The 21,083-nt window shown below is 43.4% G+C and overlaps 1 protein-coding gene across 1 annotated transcript; it reads left to right on the forward strand.

Annotated features, from left to right (window-relative positions):
- Positions 1-8,606: 8,606 nt before the first annotated feature.
- On the forward strand, positions 8,607-10,599 carry LOC111856669 (ADP-ribosylation factor-like protein 4C). The gene is made up of 2 exons (XM_023836813.2): positions 8,607-9,108; positions 9,285-10,599. The coding sequence occupies exon 2, from the start codon at positions 9,308-9,310 to the stop codon at positions 9,833-9,835; it is 528 nt and encodes a 175-aa protein (XP_023692581.1). The 5' UTR covers positions 8,607-9,108; positions 9,285-9,307; the 3' UTR covers positions 9,836-10,599.
- Positions 10,600-21,083: the final 10,484 nt, after the last annotated feature.

A 21,083-nucleotide genomic window follows, 5' to 3' on the forward strand; every position in this document is an offset into this window, starting at 1 on the left:
TTGCACCGCCATGTTTTACGGTCTTCACAGTGTACTGTGGCTTGTATTCAGTATTTGGGGGTCGTCTTACAAACTGTCTGCGGCCTTTAGACCCAATAAGCACAATCTTGCTCTCAGCTGTCCATAGAATATTGCGCCACTTCTCTTTAGGCCAGTCAAGGTGTTCTTTGGCAAACTGTAACCTTTTCAATACATGTATTTTTTTCAGCAGTGGTACTTTACGAGGGTTTCTTGCAAATAGTTTGGCTTCACATAGGCGTCTTCTGATTGTTGAATGGAGATCTTCTTTGATCTCTCTGGAGCTGATCATTGGATGCTTCTTTGCCATTCTTGTTATTCTATGATCTAGGTGGATGGTAGTATTCCTTTTTCTACCACGTGTTTCAGGTTTTCTTTCCCATTTCAAAGCATTTGAGATCTTTTTAGCTGAGCAGCCAATTATTTTCTACACTTCTTTGCATGTTTTCCCCTCTACTAATCAACTTTTTGATCAAATTTCTTTCTCCCTCAGTGCAATGTCTGGAACGACCCATTTTACTCACTGAGCAAGGGCTAAAACCAGCAGGTACAACATCTGCTGCCTTCCTTCCTTAAATAAGGGCCATAATTGACACCCATTTCTTCACAGATTGAATGACCTCCCTAATTGATCTCCACACTGCTATTAATTTGAACACACCCCTTTCATTAAATGAGTCAATTACCCCCAATTAGCAGCATGCATGTCATGTCTGTTAAGTCTGTTGGTTGGCCATTACTCTGCTACACCTAGTCATGAATTTGTTCCCATGTTGTATCATCATTTCTGCCAAAATCAGTATTTAAACACATTAGTAATATTAGACTGCTATTATTTTGCACATAACTGTATATACAGCTAACAGAATATGTATATAATATATTTTTCTTTCTTTTTTCTTTTGACATAACTGCTACGCCTGTAAGCATTCACCTTTAAAAGCGGCAATCGATTAATGTACAAATACGTACATATTTTATGTGCATTTTCGCCGAGATGACAAGAAATTTTTGTTCATTTTAACCTTAATATGGTAATTCGTACTTCATTTGCAGTATAGAGGTTACAATGCATGGTAATTTCTTGTCATGTCGTCGTAAATGCACATAAAATACATACGCATTCTCGCTGTTAGAACAATCGATTGCCGCACGAAGTTAATCGATTGCCGCTTTTAAAGGTGAATGCGTACTTGTGTACCAGATATGTCAATCCCTGTGAATACACACACACATACATACACACACACACACACACACACTATATGGACAAAAGTATTGACACACCTCTTATTCACTGAATTCTGGAATTTAATTCAGACCTATTGCACTACAGGTGTAGAAAATCAACCACTCAGCCACAGAGTCAGATTCACAAACATTTGGGAAAGAATGGGTCATTCTTAATAACTCAGTAAATTCAAGTGTGGTACTGTTACAGGATGCCATCTTTGCAATTAGTCAGTTTGAAATTTTCCCCCTGTTAGATATTTCATGTTGAGCTGATATTGCAAATTGGAAGCATTTAGGAACAACAGAAACTCGGACACAAAGTGGCAGACCACGTGCAGTGACAGACGGGTCGCCACGTGCTGAGGTGCATAGTGGATTAAAGTCGACAACACTGTTGGCTCAATAGCTGTAGAGTTCCAAACTTTTTCTGGCATTAAGCCCAGCACAGCTGAGCAGCTGCATGCAAGCCTCAAATCATGAAGCACAAAGCCAAGTGTCAGATGGAGTGGTATAAAGCACGCTGCCATTGGACTCTGGAGGAGTAGAAACATGGTCTGTGGAGTGATGAATCACGCTTCTCTGTCTTGCAGTCTGATGGACAAATTTGGGTTTGGCGGATGCCAGAAGAACGTTACCCGCCTGACTGCGGTATGGGGTTGTTTTCAGGGGCTGGGCTAGGCCCCTTAGTTTGAGTGAAGGAAACTTAATTCTTCAGCCCATCAAGAAATTTTGGACAATTCTAAACTTCCAACTTCCAACACTTATTATTCCAACAGTTTGGGGAAGGCCCCTTTCTCTTCCAGCATGACTGTGCCCCAGTGCACAAAGGAAGGTCCATAAAGTCAAGGCTGACAAGGCCACACAGAGCCCTGACCCCAACCCCATGAAACACCTTGAACTAGAACGGAGATTGTGAGCCAGGCTGTCCCATCCAACATCAGTGCTTGACCTCACAAATGCTCTTCTGGATGAATGAGCAAAAATTCCATCAGACACACTCCAAAATCTTGTGTAAAGCCTTCCCAGAAGAGTGTAGCTGTTATAGCTGCAAAGGTGCGACCAACTCCATATCAATGCCAATGGATTTAGAATGGGATATCATAAAAGTTCCTGTAGGTGTAATGGCCAGGTGTCCCAATACTTTTGTCCATATGTTGTGTGTGTGTGTGTGTAATATCTAAGTGCCAATGAAAAAAACTGATATGCAGAAGGAGAAGAGACTGCAGTTAAGCTGAGGTCACTGGGTAATGGCTACTACAGTTCTTGAGAAGAAGCTGCTTTTGTGTCTTGTGGTCCTGGTTTTATTGCTTGAAAGTGCTTTCCACTTGGAAGGCTCTGGAAAAGCTGATGACCAGCATGAGAGGGGTTAGTGATGACCGTTTAGCCCAACTGATTAGTCTAGTCTTGATAAAGGATGTAATATGTATACAGCTTTAAATGATATTATATATTTTGATATATTTTGTTTTCTTCTTATGTTTGAGTGTTTTCACCCATCTGTCCAGATTCCTTCACTGCTGAGAGACAATTTAGATGCTTATAGCTCAGCGATTAACCAGTTAAATATGGATTTTCAGAATGCTTTTGTGATTTCCTGAAATTCAACAAACCGCTGAACACATCAGTCACCGTGACGACCGAAGCAGGAATCACCAGATAATGATGCCACAGGAGGACGTCTGCAGGGTGGTGTGGGGTGAACTGGGTCATGCAGCTCCTAGGGTGCCCCCCCCACTCATAGACCCGCTACACACTCTGGTCCCCCACCCCCTGGCAAGCCCGTTTTGCTGCTGACAATCTCGCCATCATTGTTTACCTCTGTGTCCCACCCGCTTCCTTCCTGCCCGGCGAGCAGTGGAATGGCCGGAATCTGGGCCTTTTTGTTTGTCCGTCTGCTCTGACCTCAAGTCACACCCCTCCAAGTTCCCTGCCTTTGGAAGATTCCACCTTTGCTTTGCTCCAGTATCGGGCTCCCCACACGGCACGGTTTTGCTTTCTTCTCCGTTTACTTCCCCGACAGACCCATAATGAAAAAGTTACCCACCCCAGCGTGTGTGGAGAAATGTTAGGCCAGTCTCGTCACTCTCACTCACCCTTACATCATACGAGCAAAACCGACACGTGACCAGTCTAAAAGTTATACATGGGTCCATCTTATCCTAACTGCATCACCATGCAACCCTGATGTAGCAAACATGGAATTTAACAGAAGAACACAAGTTTGATTTCAACAGTAGCAGGGACCAAATCAGCTCCAAACCCCTGCCCCCCCCAAAACACATATGGTCCTTGCAAAATATTGGTAAGGACATGCCCCTGCCATCCTTACCCAGCGCTTGAATTTAGCGTAATTTAATCCCCATTCACCTTTGCTTTGATTGCCATTTTTCATTACTTGATTTATTTTATGATATCTTCTCCTGTCAGGTGGCTTGATTCAGCATTTCTTTTTGCCACTTTTAACTAAGTACTGCATCCTGCCAGGTGACCCTGGAGAAGAGCATCTGGAGAGCGATGCTAATGCTAATATGATGCAAATGAACCCACTGACGGGATCAGCGTCTCAAATGTCGCGCTTTCAGCTGTGGCATGACGGAGGGATGGACTTCAGTAGATGGTAGATGGCAGATCCAGCCCAGAGTAAGATGCCTATAGGGCCACGGTACAGCTGTGAGACCAGTGTTCAAGCTGAGGGAACCCCCCCACAAGAGTGAAAGAAGGCACCTGGGGGGACCATTTTACAAGATTCAGTGCCACCCCCATTTGACAAGTCTTACTGCCCCCCCGCCCAGTCAACAATTTTTACTGTCACTCCCCCTATCGCCCCCCATTTTACTGCAGTTCCCCAGATTTTTTTCTTTGTAGGTGTAGCTCTCACTGTACATGAAGTTGAAGACCCCAGTCCTACATACAGTATATGCAATTTCATGTCATGGTGGGGGTCCACCGTGGGACCGCCCCAAGACCTCGGACACGATTTGAACACTGTGTGAGACTGTTACCTGAGTTCTTTGTGAATCGCACTCCCAAGGACCTAGAAGCTCCTGCTTTGAAGGTCAGCGAGCTTCCTTCTCATTTATGGACCACAGTCAAGCCCTCATTCCGACCTTCGCCCTGACACAATGCTGAGTTGCCTAGCAACAGACACTATTACCAGGGGGGCCTTTCCTATTTGTCAGAAGGCGCGCACACCTGTCTTACTTTGCAATGTCAAAAAATAAACTAAAAACTCAGGGCTATGTCTGGGGAGGGGTAATGCCTTATAAGAAATGCTCTGTTAATCGTTGCAGCACATACCCGATCAGGGCTCTGGAGGAGCGATGGCTGCTGCCATTTCCCCCAATCACCTCCCCTTCAAGACATGGAATCATATTTCCTGGGCAGCCCCTGGAGCCCCTGTAATCTCTCACATGCAGGGAGAAGGGAGTGAAAAGACTCATCGCACTCTCATTATGGAAACGGGCCCACAAAAGAAGGCAGCACGCTTTATCTCTTGCCTCATTGTTCATGCGATCAGTGCGTGTGCCTCCATGCCACCTAAAAGTACAGTTTCCCACAATCCTCCCTGCTGTCCTGCAGGGGGCGCTCTGACATGGGGCTGTTTAAAATAGCAGTTTACTTGTCAGCTGAAACAAAAAATGGCTCCACCCAGGATTTTCACAGGACATCACAGAATCTGAATGGGGGGAGAACAGGAGATCATTCACTTTCTGCTCATCCTAGTTGGAGAAAGCCCTTTTAGGGCGTGTTCCTTTGTCTGGGAGACTTGAGGACTATCGTGATGGAACAGCTTCGTCCGGAGGGAAGGGGCAAAAATGGACCTTTCCTTTGAAGTGGCTGACTGCTGAGAGCAGTTTTATCTCAGTACCGCAAGCTCCGGGGCAGCAGGGGAGGGAATTAATGATCACATTCTCAAAGCACGCCACCCTGGTCCAACACTTTCACCCCCTTCATGTATGAGCCAGACACACCTGAGAAGTTTACCTCAGCTTAACAGACCTAGAAATGGCTTTTTGTTACCGTACCACCAATTAGCAATCTCATGACTGTCACCAGAGCATAGGTGTGGTCATCTGTCGGTATGTAAGTCAGCCATTTCCAAAGACTTTGTGGTTTACTGACATAATTAAAAATTCTCCAGTATCAGTAAAATATAAAGTAATACACTATGTAATTATTGGTATGAAATGGTATCCCTGAGAGGCTGGTAATCAGCACTTGTAGGATAAATAACAGTAATAGTTTTGGCAGAGGTGAGATCAAAATGTTTATGAGGTGATGTACTCCTGGCAGTGTTTATGAATTTTATGGAGTGCTCCCACCCTACTGAAAAGGAAGGAGGGGGTGCAGAGGCGATGGTCCCGGTACCTGGTACTCCTTGGTGGAAATTACTCCACGTCTCCCAGGCCAGCTGCATCCCGCCCGGTGAAGGAGAAACGCATACGTGTGGGCGGAGGGAAACATAAGAGGCGTATAATTGCAATTTGTCAAAGCAATTAATCCTGTGGCGAATGCATTTTCGCGGGGTGAACTGCGCAGCATGACCGCAGTCCGCCTCGGGTCGAGAAGCTTGGACCGTCTGCACACTCGAGTTACCGCCTGTCCGGGACACCGGTAGTCACATTCATAACGACCTCTCCTGACGAGTTAAACTTACTGCATACATGTTAATGAGCAAACAGCGAGTCACGCGTGGCACACTGATATATGCATTTTCCATTTCGGAAAGAAAAGGTTTAAATCAACGGACAACGAAACAAAGGCAAGAGGAAAATGTATGAATTGCTTAACAACACTTATTAAATATACATTTGAATATTACAGGTGTAATAAAGTTAACAGAGGTAAAGATATTAAAAATGTGTGTCTTAAAAAATAATAAAAAAAACTCCTTAATGGTGCTAAACCTAGCAAAATATATTTATTCAAATTATTTCAGTAAATATGTTGTATAAATTACTAGCTGGGCTAAAATGTATATTTTTGCTTCTTATAGGGACGTTTTCTGGACAACATGGTGTAATTCTGCCATCTAGTGGACAATGTGCGTACATAAAATTGATTATATCCATTCTGACTCACTTTTCATCCTAAATTGTAGTGATTTAGATCCTATTCTCCGAAGCACAGGCAGGACTGACCGTGAACCTCTGAGCACTCACACATTACAAGGAAGTAATCAGATCACCTTAACTGCACATGATTAGATGGTAGACAGGAACACACACACACACACATACACAGCTGGGACGGGAGTTTCAAACACACAACTCACACTGGTGAAGTGGTACCCACTGGCCGGTCATTTGTATTATCCATCTTCTGACTTATGCACTGAAAGGTCATCAGCAACTAGAGTTACTTGTTAACAATTGAAAGGTACCGCCTTTTGTTCTTTTCCTTCTAGATCCACATTTCGTACTGTTTCAAGACTTTTTCCGAGACAGGTATCCAGGTGGATGACTTGTTAATAAGCTCATCTAACTACAAGCTACATTATTGATGAAGTGATGGAGGGACTGTAATATACCAAGACTGGACATACACAGGACATACAAGACTGGACAATACTATGATGGGCACTGTATGTAAAGGGGAATACATTTTGAATTAAGAAACGCCTGGTGATAATTTACAATGTCAAGCCGCCATTGATAAAGCCTTTAACAATGGAGTCTATCCCAAGCAGCCCAGGGCACAGGAATGTTGTATACCCTGGGGCAGGTTTGTTGTTTCTGGGGCCCCATGCAAAACAAACAAACAAATAGTAAGTGGAGAAGATCATAGACAGATTAGACAGATTAGATTGAGGGCTGGGGTCAAGACAAATTAGTATATTCAATTCTCATTCTGTCCACATGATGGCGACAAAATCCAAAAGAATTCAGGTACCACTTTACAATAAGGCTCCCATTTGCTACTTGTAATTGATAGTAACTCATTAATAAAAATAAAACTCTGTTATAACTTGTTTAAAATTGTCAATTAATAATTTGTGTTATAACCTAATTAGTAACTAGATTATAAACCATTCATAAACTCTATATGGGTAGTCTTATTGTAAAGTGGCACCAGAATTCAACCACGGCCGTGTACACATCCATCAGAGTAGGATGCTCGTTTTCCTTATTATCACCGTATCTGTATCTGTTCTACTATAAAATCGCAAAAATCCAGATTTTGTTATGAATTTCATTATCAGTAATTTGTTACATCACATCTCTAGGTTACTTTAATGAATTTCCCACTGGGATCAATAAAGTATATCTTATCCTATTACATTGCTTTAGGTGTTTTAGATGTGCATAACAAGGTGTGATTTCTCCATATTCCATGCCAATCTATGAGTAAACTATGAGGGGATTGGATGTGATGCAGTAACCCATCAGTGCTAGCAGTTATTACCTGGAGGTTTCGGGGCTGGTTTTCTAATTGACTGGGTCGGTAATGAGCAGTTAGTATCCCAGATAGCACCGTGTTATTGTTTCAACGTTGAATTATAGTTAAATGTGTTGAATTATGGTCAATGTTAAATTATCAGTGTTGAAACTTAATTGATTTTTCGTCAGATTTTCAATACCGAAAAATTGATGGTGGCAAAACCTTGATTCAATGTTGATATAAAGTGAAAGACTGAAGATGAACGTTGTTACAGTACGTCCAATTTTCTGATTTGGAATCAATGTCATTTCAACATATGTGTGCTATCTGGGATATATCTTTTCAAGATTGATAGGCACATCGTACAATTGTTCCCTCCAGAATTGCTTTTATTGGTAAAGATAAATGGGGTACAATGAACATAGTCCATATATTACATACAAAATTCAGAATCTTGCCAGGTGGCATATCGTACATGTACAAAGTATGGGAAGGTGACCCGCCGGTAGGTCAGTCCATCTATGAACCGGGCTCTGTGAAATATGGACCATAAGATATGTGTACAATCAGCAGCTGGAAATGTCCTTCATTTACTGCGATACATCGCATAACGCAGTGCCAGTAAGATCTTTAAAACACTGATACTGCGTCCTGCAGTTGATCTACACAGTACTGTTTTCCATTTGAGTCCGATTTTAATACTTCTCTTGGTAAAGCAGAAGTTTATTTTATTATGTCAGGGTGCATATTAAATGCTTAGTGGTTGAGGTACTTGCGTTTTTTTTTTTTTAAACATACATTAAGACATTTAAGTCTCGCAAACCCCACAATATTAACGATCTGTTCTCAGCATATGGGAATTATCATTTATATCCCCTCGAAATGCTTCTGGTGCAAACAATTACAATCTCCCTGCGTACTGTAAGTATATCCACCCCGACGTCAGCGTGCGTGTATTTCCAGATTCCGGTGGTGTGAGAGTGAGGTGCGTTTCTCGTGTCTCTGTGGGCGGGTTTCAAGCTTTCGTACCCGAGCGGATAGTGTCACCTTCAGTGCGCTTTACGCGGTGACTGGAAGAAGGGCTGCTGACGGATGTATACCTCCTTCTTCTTCTACGTGAATTTAAGTACTGATAGTATTCGTTTTTAAATATATATAGGCTATATATTTTTTTCTTTTGTTTTGTTATTATCCGCAAAGGGAAAACGTTTGTCGGTGCAAGAAGGTGGACGCGTTTTGGTTTTATTGCAATCTTGACACCCAGCGGTCTCTGTGGAGCAGCACAAGGCTGGTGTGAAGCTATAAATATCTGGGATAGATTTATCTATGATCGGGGAAATGCAGCGTTGTCCCCGACCAGTGTTTTAAATGGGGATGCTGGCGCGAGCCGCACCGCTGGAACCACGCAGATGTGGAACGATCTCCATGCCTGCAGAAGGTGACCACTGAGCAGTACGGTGCCATCACGACATTCAGGTGGGGCTTAAAGCCTCCTTTTCTACGGGTATCTTTATTCACATTTTTTGTCGCATCATATTTTGTCTTCTGAAATCCTTATTCCTCCAATAACAGCTAATGTGTTGTCATTGCCTTTTTGAGTAACCCTTTAAAAAACGCACTGAAAATGGGAAACGGCTTTTCCAATATCGCAGGCTTTCAGTCTCTCCATATTGTCATGTTGGGTCTGGACTCTGCCGGCAAAACCACGGTGCTGTACCGCTTGAAATTTAATGAGTTCGTCAACACTGTACCCACAATCGGCTTCAACACAGAAAAGATCAAGCTGAGCAACTGCAGCGCCAAGGGCATCAGCTGTCACTTCTGGGACGTGGGGGGGCAGGAGAAGCTGCGGCCCCTCTGGAAGTCCTACAGCCGCTGCACAGACGGCATCATCTATGTGGTGGACTCGGTGGACGTAGACAGGCTGGAGGAGGCCAAGACCGAGCTGCACAAAGTCACCAAATTCGCGGAGAACCAAGGAACCCCACTGCTGGTGATCGCCAACAAGCAGGACCTGCCCAGATCGCTTCCGGTGGCCGACATCGAGAAGCAGCTGGCGCTCCATGAACTCACACCGGCCACTACCTATCACGTCCAACCGGCCTGTGCCATCATCGGGGAGGGTCTATACGAGGGCATGGACAAACTATACGAAATGATTGTTAAACGGAGAAAATCGCTAAAACAGAAAAAGAAACGATAGCGAAACGCAGAGGATTTGCGTTTTAGAGTTGTTTTTGCGGTGTCTCATTGGTGCCGCTGAAACGCAACCTATTTGGAAGGGATTTCTGTTTCCTTTGGGGTTGAAGTTCAAGGAACCTGTTGTGAAGCTTCCGAGCAATATGTATTGCACGTATTGTTATACTAAAACGGGTGCTGGATTGTTTTAACCAAAACTTGCGCTGATTTAGGAGCAAAATCAGAAGTTTAAGAACTGGCTGGTTCCAGTTTTTGCTGCTTCTTCGTGGATTTTAAATGTAGCTTGACAATTTTATCTCGACACAAAGCACTGTGACTACCGCTGGAAGTGTATTGAGTTGCTGATCCTTTGAACTAAATGCATTTATTGCAACGACTTTGCACGCAATGTGGATGCACGTCATGCATACCGAAGTCGACTTTGTCAATTGAAATGTTTTATTTTTAGTTTTACAGTAATAAATCGGAAGTTAAAAACCGGCACTTGTTCCAGGTAATAGGGTAGAAGATTCTGCGCAATTATGAGATGGGTTCACCTTGGCTATAATATGGTGTCAGTATGGACATTAACATAAGAGTGTAGTTTGGTATAGTGCGTACTCACCAGAAAGACGGCTTGCCTGTAGTGTTATAGGTAACAATTGCAAACGACATTTTTAAAACAAAATATATAAAGCTATGACACTGTATAGTAACGCAAGACTGTTGATGTACAGTAGAAGCCAAAACAATTCTGAAGTATTTTTGATTAAAAATTATTCAAATGAACTGCATGCATGTGTAGCGGTGTTCTTTCTTAACTTTATTGTAATTTCGCTATTTTGTTTTCTCCAGACGTGAATCGGCAGGATGAGACTCGTTCTTGTTTGTTTTTGTTGTCACGCCACATGGCTGTTTCCTAGGAGCTAGTGTTTCAGTGTGTCACGCCTCTGTTTTCAGCGCGATTGGGGCTTGTCAGCCTCCGGTGTTTTAAAGCTGATGCCTAATCAACCATTTCCATCTGCATCGTTGTCATGCTGTGAAGACTAAATGGAAACCTGCTACTTCCAGGTATTTTGCGGTGTGCGCCCCCCACCCCCACCTAGCTGCTGGTAATCAGACTGCAGGGTTTGCAGATGGTCACGCACTGGTAGTTCATTTCTGAGGACCTGTGCCTTTCCATCTTGTGTTGACTGAATTATATGGCCTTTTGGGGGTTGGGATATGCTTGAATGAATGTAACCTCCTGGCAGATTGGGGTACCAGTTCCCAGTCAGTGCTGGTCAATCCACTAGGTGACACAGGTGGCTGACTAGGATGCCATTTTCTGAAGGGGTGCTCTTGGTCTCGGACATGGAGTACCGGCACTTAAGCTTGCATAGGGCAGCGTGTGGATTTTGAAAGGCACTGATCCCATGTTGGTGATAGACACTGGCTTCTGTATTCAGTTGCAGTCTATATCTAACTGGAAGTTGTTTGTTATTTTAAGACAGTGGAATGTGAAGACCGGAGTAGATGTTAGTTTAACTTTAGAGTCTTGGTTCTGAATCTGCACTTGTTCTCTTTCAGTGATTTCTTAGGAACACAAACCTAAAGTTTTGTGTGGTCATTGTAAAGTAAAACCTAATATTAATATTCATACCTGAGATCAACTGAGGTACCTTGTATTTCAGCGACCTTTCAGAAACTCAGCATTATCCTTAGAGGCTAAAACCCTGGCTAGAAGAGGGGATTTAGCATGTTTACTCTGCATGTCACCAGGGGACCTCCTCTTTAAGTCACATCTAAGCAACAGTATGGAGGTTTAATAAGGATTCCGATTATAGTTTACACTCTAGACAGCTGATGCCCTTGGCACTGCAGCTGCTCAGCTTGATCTTTTTGGTGCTGAAACCAGTCGTGGGCACCATGTTCATAATGAAACTACACCTTGACTGCAATTAATGCGATGGGCGTCATCATGAAGTCTGGTTAGTAAGGAGTTGGATCACAGCTGCAGGCGTCCTGTGCAGTCCTGTGTCCGGCTACCGGAACATAAGAACATAAGACGTGTGGTTGGGTCTAGGTGGTACACGAGAAAAGGGGTAGCACCGGCAGAGGAAAGGTCACAGAACAAGGAGAACAAGAGAAAGCCTGCTGAGCTTTTCTGCACTCCAGGGTCCCACCACTCTCCTCCCCCAGCTCCCGCATTCAGAGAGAGTTGTGTGGATGTGTGTCTGTGCGTGTCAGTGCAGATCTAGCCCAGCCCTAAACCATTCCTGTCCACAGGGCTCAGACACATTCTCTTCCTCTGTGTTTTTTTCTCAATCTATTCTCCTCGTTCCACTACGACCTTTGTTTATTTTCTGTTTTGAGTCCGACCACAAAGCTTATGCCTATTGTGGTATGCAAATATTGAAGAATAACAATAGCAGTTAAGCTGCCTTATAATTTATAGCATCATCACTGTGGCTGTGTTTAATGACCTGTTGTTTCTGTTGAATGTTAGCTATTGTCTTCCTTAACTGAATGCAGTTTTTCAATAGTTAGTATTTAACCCCTCCCTAGGTAAAAATATAAAAGTGTCAGCGTTTTATTACACCTTTTGTTGCACGGCACATTTTTTTCTGAATATTAATCATCCACGGTAATGCAAGCTTAGGTAACCTCTTTGTCAAGACTAAGTTTATAAAACACACCATTGTTTTCCACCAGTTTCTGGAGTAATCTTTCATCAGTTAAATCCAAAGCAGATCCTGTTAAGTTACTAGTGTCTCCTGAGAGTCCATTACCATCCTCAGTCTGTAGTCTTTTAAAATCAGATCCAGAATTCACTTTACTGGCTAGGTACCCCTACATGTACTAGGAATTTGTCTTGGCGGTATTGGTGCATATATTCAGACAACACAGAACATAAATTGGGAAAAAATAATAAAATTAATGTAAGATTAAAATTTCGTAAATTTCAATATGCATAACATGCAAAGTGCAAGCATTTGACTGGAAGGGCAAGTTTTAATACTGATTAGAACCAAATTCCCAAATAAATACAAATTAATAATGTTATACATTAAGTAAAGATGTGCATGTTTAAGTGTACATAGCAACAAAATATGCAAAGGAGTCCAACGATGTGCAGATGTAATGGGAATTAACTCAAGTCTGTGTGTAAAATGTGTTTTTTGTATAATATTCAGCAAGCTCTTTAAACTGACGTTATTTCACACAGAGCATGACTGTCCAGTCATTTTTCCTGTACCATACTCACACATGGCAAATGTTTTGGGTCTTTAAGGACTGAACTTGCTTATCTTTTGAGGATTTTCTTGGACTCCTGACCACACCAAAACCAATACTAGCTGAAAGGTACAAAACGCTGATGATTTCCCATGATGGGAAGCCTGGACAAAGGCTTGAGACCGAAGCTTAACAATGCACTGGGAGTCCACAGCTCTTGGGAATATCTAGTTTCAGATTTCCCTAAGTAAAACGGGAAAAGGGGGAGTCAGATTCCCAGAGGTTTTGGCAATCCGCATTTACCAGAAGAGTTGGATAGTTGGTTTCCATTAACCCGGTCTGGTGGCATTCACAATTCGTCATTAAAGGTCACTTTACCACACGTAATGTTCTTTTTCTATTGCTCTCTATTTTCTCTCACAGCTTCGATCTGAAGTGTGCATTTCAGTGACAGGTGAGCCTTCTTGACTCCCGGCCAATAAATGTTCCATTACCAAGGCTCTTTGTTCCAACCCAAGTTTCTTATGTAACCACAGCACCCTCTGATAACGGAGTGAGACAAAGGCCTTTGGAAAGCAAGGAGAGCCAAATCGGCGACATACAGCAACTCGGATCCTGGGGGTAAATGATTATGTTCGTTCTGTCAGCTTTAGAGTTGTTTGTGTGCACTTGACCTTGGTCAGTGTCAGTAGACGTGGCCCAGTGCAGTTTGGTTGTTAGGGAAACCAAATGGGAAGAATCAACCTAGTAAAATATTTTTAATGGGGACACTTGAACAAGAGCGATGCCCCCTATCCCAGTTACTGGAGTAGCTGATAACTCAGGATCTGATACTGGAAGTAATCTCAGCCACCACCTTTCAGCTGAATAATCTTATCGTGAGGTTCAGCTTTCAGGTGAGAACATTCAGCTCTCAAAGCGAGCCCTGAAGGAGTTGGCCAGTGAGGGCAGAGTCACGTGTTTAAAAATGTACTTGCCACGTCTCCTTACTGTTTTCTGGTTTTGGTCATAACATTTTCATAGGCAAAGACTGGAAAAAAAGATGTGGCATTATTTCTTCACCTGATGTATTCAAAATAGCATTCTGCAAATATCAGCTCTACTGTAGGTCTTACCGAAACCTTCATCTACATATGCAAGGTAGGTTACAACAGTTAGCATCCTGTTGAAGGTACTATTCCGTAATGCATGGGTCGCATGAGGGAGAGTGTTTCCAAATTCTAGGCCGAGATCTGAGTCTCCTTGAGGCTAAATCAGTCCTCGAGATAAAACCTCGTCAGAATTAGGGAAGGCTGTCTCCCTGACTGTGTGGACTTTTCTCCTGTACATGGAGTCTTACAATATGTTCCCAGCCTGGATTCTAAAATGGTAGAGTGTTGCATAGACAATAATTTGAATCTTTTGAACTTTACAACAGATTTAGATACTTTTAACACATCTTTATTCAGGTTTTTTTTCCTTTTCGCCTGCCATAATGGCACAAGTAAAATATTCATTAAGGAGGATGAGAAGTGGCCTTTCTCAAACATTTGATAGATAACGAACAATCATGGCAGGCCAGGGGAATCCATCAAATGCACAGCTTGGCAAAATCAGCCTCCTTTCCAAAATGCTCCCACTTCACAGGGCACTTAGAATCAGCCAACTGGGTGTGGTGCTTCCCAGCATCCTTCAGTCTGCGAGGTTTTGGGCATCTAATGAAAATCCAGGGCGATCTCCATGTGCTTTTATTCCTGTGGGTCATGTTGCCTCATTGACTCTCTGCCCTACCCTCACCACACGCCTTAATAATGTGTGTTTTCACACATTAGCAGTTCATTTACAGGTCCTTTGTGAAATTAATGCATTATGTATCACATGTGTGTATGTCAGAAGTTAACTCAAAATAACTAATATTCTTATCCACATCCTCATCCTGAGTTTTTATGTCTTTAAATAGTATTTTTTCACATTTTTATTTTCCATGAATGAATCTTCCATTGATGGGAAGAGTGCAATAACTGCAATTCTCTCTCTAAGACCATGACAACAAACAATACCCAGCAGCCTTTGCGGGATATTGACATTGTTGAAAATCAAGATGCAGAGGACAAATGAGAAGACAAGGCCTGCTTTGCTGCTAATTCATCTAGGTGATCGAGGAAGCCATATCAAAATGCAAAAAAATACAAGATTTGTGACAGCTTTGGCTCTCCTGAACTCATTGGGGCAGGATGTTTGAAAGCGTTGTTAAGAAGATGATTCAGAGTGTCACTGCTCTCCATGTGCTCTCTAAGAAGAGGGAGAGTCCTCAGGCCGGGAGCTTGGCGTTCTTTGGCTGATGGTATCTCTGCAGAGCTGTTTGCTTTCAGAGAGCCCGGTTGTTTGTAAACAGGCAAGTCCAGTATTTGGACAATTAGAAAGGCAGCTCTCGCATTCCCTGTGGGTAGCGCTTCGCCGTGTTTGTTTTCATACAGTGGGGGACACCTTCATGGTAATTAATTTCCCCTGTAGTCCAGCTCAAGGGGAAGGTGGAGACCCGTCCCAGCCCTTCTAAAGGATTCATGGGAGTTTGTGGGTAATTAGTGAACCACTGAGAAGAGAGTTTTTGAATTAGTTGGTAAATGGACCTGCTTGACTGGTGAGGAGATTTAACGCCGTGACAGAAACTGCCTTCGAGCTATCTGGGGTGGGGCGGACTGGTGGGACCAGGTGTCAGTGGTGCATCGAAACAGGTACTGGTGAATGACTGAAGCCCAGTCAGACAGAATGGAGGCAAAGATTTCCATGGTAACCTCCTCTTAGAGCTGCTAGGGGCACTACTTTCATTTGAAGTATAAGTACAGGTACATAGGAATTCATTTCTTCACCTACCTCATCTTACTCTTCATAGCTCAGGCATCACAGGACAGGGACAACCATTGTGCAGCACCCCTGGAGCTAGGGGTTAAGGGCCTTGCTCAAAGGTCTACAGACATTGGACTGTTCTGTCAAGGCCAGTACTTGAACCAACAACCTTCTGATCACCGGCACAGAGACACAGAGCCCACTGAGCCTGAAAATGGAGCGGGCCTGGTGCTGGCCTGGTTCGTCCCCCTTCCCCTTGTCTTCCTTTCCCTCATTTGTTTGCCTTCTCTCCTTCTCTACATGGAGTTTCCTTTCCAAACACCTTGTTCTTGTTTATGTTGGTGTTTCCCAGCACAATGCTGGAAGTCCTGTTGTGAAAAGGTACACCCACGGACTCAGATAAAGTGATTCTTATCTGAGGTGACATCAAAGTGGATTTATTTTGAGGGAGCCCCTCCCCCTTCCCCCATGCCTTGCTGAAGTTTGGCTGATGCTATCAGAGCTGAACTGTGTGAATCTCCACACCTGCACCCCCCCCCCCACCCCCATCCAGGCTGTATGACCCTGCCCTGCTGTCCTGTTAAGGCTGGAGTTCTCAGCTGTGTTTGCCTGTTGAAATGAGCTTGGATGTGATGCCAGGGCTGGATACACTATAAACTTCAATAAGAAGCAGAACAGTAGAAGAGTTTTTATCAGAAGGCATGGTGCTTATCTAGAAATAATCATGTTCACTTGGATTACATAGTCAAGATTATATCATTCTCTCTTGGTTTTAAGGCAAGCTGACAGAGGTGGCAATTTCAGGTCCAGAAAGTAAAAATCCAGACCATGATGGCTCACAGCATCTTCTCATGGTAGAAGATGCAGAGATGGTTACATTCTAATGTGGTTACTCACTGAGCTACGTTCTGCTCGTGCTGTATTATTCATTTGTAAATAACTGTTATCATTTATTACCATTAATGAAAATGTCATCCGTTTCTGATACATTGTTATGATGTGAATCACTGCCTTGTAAAGAAATTATTGACTTTATAAGTGAGGCCCCAGAAACAACAAACCTGCCCCTGTTCCTGCATACTTCAAAGCCTCGATCTCCCTCTTCATGCTGCTGTAGAAGCCATTGGCTGAAAGAGCGGAATGAAATGCCAGGTAAGTGGACCACACACAGAGAGCGACTTGTAAAACAGTCTAAAGTTTGGCAAACAGCAAAATATGCATCCTAACAGCACCCTACATCCTAACGGGAATTCTAAAGAGGTGTGTGGCTGTTAGATATGCATCTAGAAGTGTGAGTATACGTATCAAGCACTTTTACTGCTTCTTTATGAGGATTATAGCGACACGAAGAAGTTGTAAGTACTAAGCACAGTATGTGGTGACTCAGCCCGGCTCTCCTCAGCAGTATGCGGTGACCTGGGCCAGATCGGTGGCCTCTGTGCAGTATGTGGTGACTGGTGAGGGTGTGGTTCTTCATCGGTGCCCCAACCCCACAAACCTTTGCTAATCCGGAGGTTCATGTTTAATGTGAATAGAGTAAATGAAGGTCGGGAGGTTTGCTTGAACTGTTGACTCCTGTGGGAGAAGGAGGCAGCAGGTAAATAATTCATCATCTCCTGTAGCATCTCACCCAGTCAGACCCAGGAAAGTCAGTCACCCAAGAAGGGCCCGCCTGAAGTTACATGAAAAGAGACCAGTTCATATGAGTTCACACACAGTTCATTCAAGCATTTGCCCTTCTCTCTGGCCCTCGGTCAAAAACTTTCAAACTTCACCCACAGTGACCTTTGGACACTGTAAAGATTTTCTTCTGAGTTTATGTGATGTTCTTCTTTTGGGCATTTTACTATATTTTAACTCAGCAACTCAACGTTTTGGGTAACTCATTGCGGTGAAGAACCTTTGCCTCAAAATGAGCAGCTAGTGCCACATCTTACTTTTCCTCTAACTCAGACATCAAACCAAGTGTGATGTAATCAATGGTCTCTCTCCAGTGGTGGAAATGGAACGCACTGTCCGGTGTGCAACTCTTTTCTACCACTGTAACAAGGCCCTTCTTTATATGGGCGCCTGAGGCCAGGGTATTTTGGTAGCCCAGCTTTCTCTAATCCTAAGACCTAGACTGTACCCCACAGCCGAGGGAGATCTCTTTGTTGCTTTCCCATTCTTTGCTCCTGCTGGTAAATCTCAGAGCCTGTGTTTAACAGCGTCTTGATCCTGTTTGTTACTCTGCACAAACCAAAAGCATCTCACTTAAGCACCTTAAAGGGTCAAGGTTCATGCATGATGGCCTTTCCTGTTCATTCCGTGTAGTGATGAGCAGGAAGAGAACAAATGACTAAGCAGATGTTGGTCACATGTCATATGACCTTACAGACCTTTTCCTTTCACTCCTGTCATAATTTACATGAGTTTGCTCTCATCCTATTGGCATTTCCTCCATGTTGTTCCCCAGCTTTGTGCCCTCTGGTGCCTTCTGTGACCATGTGACCCTGACCGGGATATGCAGATAGGTAAGATTTTCTCCACCATTAGTGCCAGGTGTCAAATGTTATATACAGTGTCTTTTACATTATCCTAATCAATTCCCTAGGGCCAGTGACCAGATTCTCCTGGGAAATGCACTGGAGCACTTGCATTGCAGATCTTCCTGCAGTCAGCCACAGAGGCAGGCTGGAAGTTCAGAGGTCATATTGATAAGCACTTGTTAGTACACAAACATTCCCCATTAACACTGAATGCCCTGCTGTGCTTAGTCATCGCCATTTGATGAACAAATAAAATTTGAGAATATTTACTCCATTGAAGATCCAGATTAGTTCTGTCCCCCAAACAAACAGTCCTGCCTATTTTAATGAGAACATAAAGTTTGACTTACTATTGTTTTAATACCTGTTTACTGGTTACAGATGTTGCAGGCACAAAGAATCACAGTTTCTTTTTCACAGACCAATGTCCAAAAGGAGTCCAGTGTCAGCAGGAAGGCAGTCCTCCTGTGGGTAACAGGGCAGTTTTGCCCAACACTGATCCAGCACTTCCATTAAGCTCTAATGTTAATGGGTTCTCTGTTCCCATGAGGTTAATAAAAAGCCTGCACTTCCACGCTGTAGGTCAAACACACAGCCAAGCGAGAGAGAGAGCCACAGTGGCTCAGGTATTTAATCTTGTTTATCCTGGCCTTATGCTCATTTCCAGCACTTCTTCTGACAGCTAGATTGCCACTACCTCATATATGTAACAAGCATGGCTCTGGTTCTTTGTGGAGACAGCAGTTGTTCCTAAGAAGTGCCCCTGTACTCACTGGCTCCATCTGAAACACAAAACCACCCAATAGTTTTTTTTTGGTGTGTGTGTGTGTGTGTGTGTGTTTTGGAGAGCTGTATGTTGCCAAGACGATAGGACCATCACAGGGGGTTGGTAGCATTCTTTACTTTTTCTGCTCTCGGGCACAGCTCCAAGGCAGATGTGGGTGTCAGCATTTGATTTACCCCCACTTCTCTGCCCCAATATCACCCTTGGGATTATCCGACCCACCCTTTTGTCTCAGGCTGAGTAGCATCTGCTTGGGGGGGGGCTTAGATGGCTTGATGCCTTTTTGACCTGAGAGAGGGAGGATGCTGCCCCCCCCCCCATTCTGAGTGTCAGAGAAGGCAGACAGATGCCCCATCAGAGTTACTCAATGGGGAGTCAGCAAATTTTGAGAGACCCCAGTTCCTGAACTGTATTCATTATCACTTAATTATGTCTGAAATCTCTACTTAACAGTGGGCTATGTGAAATAGTGATAAGACTGATTATGCAGATGTGAAAACTGCAATGTACAATGAGAAACACAAACTCCAGCCCTGTGACCATTCATAATGTAATAAGTCAAATATTAAGGTTTTGCTTTCCCAAAGGGGAAAGAAGTTATCATGGTATATTTTTATTCATGTCTTAGTACTAGGTGGAGCTGGTAGAAATAGTGATCTTTTGTTCCAACATCAGGCTTCCACTGAGATGTTCCAGATCTCCAAGGCTTGGCCTTCAAGATGCTCAGGAGATGCTGATCGCAGTTTGAAGTCTGCATTTTGAAGCCTTTGCTCCTGTACTGTCTGATGATGGCCTTTGACTGGCATGGGAAGAGGCTGGTTTATTTAACTGGTGCAATCTCCAGCTTCTATGGATATCTTTAAGCTACAGTTGAGAGTTATGCAAACTATCAAAGGGAGCTATTGTGCTGTGGTGGTATGCATGAATGGATGGTGAGACACAAGGGTCAAAGCAATAGGAAGCATCCTAATAGGCTAACAGGGTCAAGAGGTAGTGATTGGTTGGCATGGCAACAGGGCAATGGGTCACAGCCCAGCTGACCTATAGGGAGGAGTGAGAAACCACAGCTGTTAATACTCACTAAGTCACGATGAAAAGCAGCCAAACATTTAATCATGTGTCACAAAACTAGATTTATTCTCTATGGCCACAATTTCTATTTGGTTAGCTGTGTGCAGTTACGATGCTTGTATTTCTTATAAGATGAAGTACTGCATTAAATTAGGCCATAAGGCATTATGATCAAGTCCATACTGTATATTTGGTCTAACAGATGCCATATTTTTATAAAGACAGACAGGGGCAGGACATTCTTTATAAAAGAAGATAGAAGGAGGATTTGTTTTTTAAAAGGCAAATGGAGGCAGGACATGTTTTAATAAAGGCAGGCGGAGGCAGGCTATGTTTTAATAAAAGCAGGAGGAGGCAGGCCATGTTTTAATAAAAGCAGACGGGGGTAGGCCGTGTTTTAATAAAGCCTCGCAGAGGCAGGCCGTATTTTAATAAAGGCAGATGTAGGCCGTGTTTTTATTCATGCTTTCGTTCTGCTACTTTTATTAGAATTCCGACTCTGGAAATTGTGTTCCGGACACCTGCTTCAGCCTTTCAGGTTAAGTGTCCAGGTGTGAGTCCCACCAGTCCCAAGGGACCCATCGATGCTTGTCAGGCAGAACGAAAGGACATGATGTCAAAGGTCTCTCATGATGTCAGAGTTGACAGGCAGACGCCGGTGTGGATTAAGCATTCAGGCCCTTGGGGCCGTGACCTGAACACCTGCAGATGTCAGGTAGCATCTGTTCATTTCCAATTGCATTATTTACACTTGTAAATTCAGCATCTAAAACTGATCCGATGAATTTCCAGAAAGATCAGTGATATCCGTAATGCTACAGGAGTAGCAAAGTAAAGCGTTTACATCC

Source organism: Paramormyrops kingsleyae, chromosome 1 (assembly GCF_048594095.1).
Source record: "Paramormyrops kingsleyae isolate MSU_618 chromosome 1, PKINGS_0.4, whole genome shotgun sequence".
Classification (NCBI taxonomy): domain Eukaryota; kingdom Metazoa; phylum Chordata; class Actinopteri; order Osteoglossiformes; family Mormyridae; genus Paramormyrops; species Paramormyrops kingsleyae.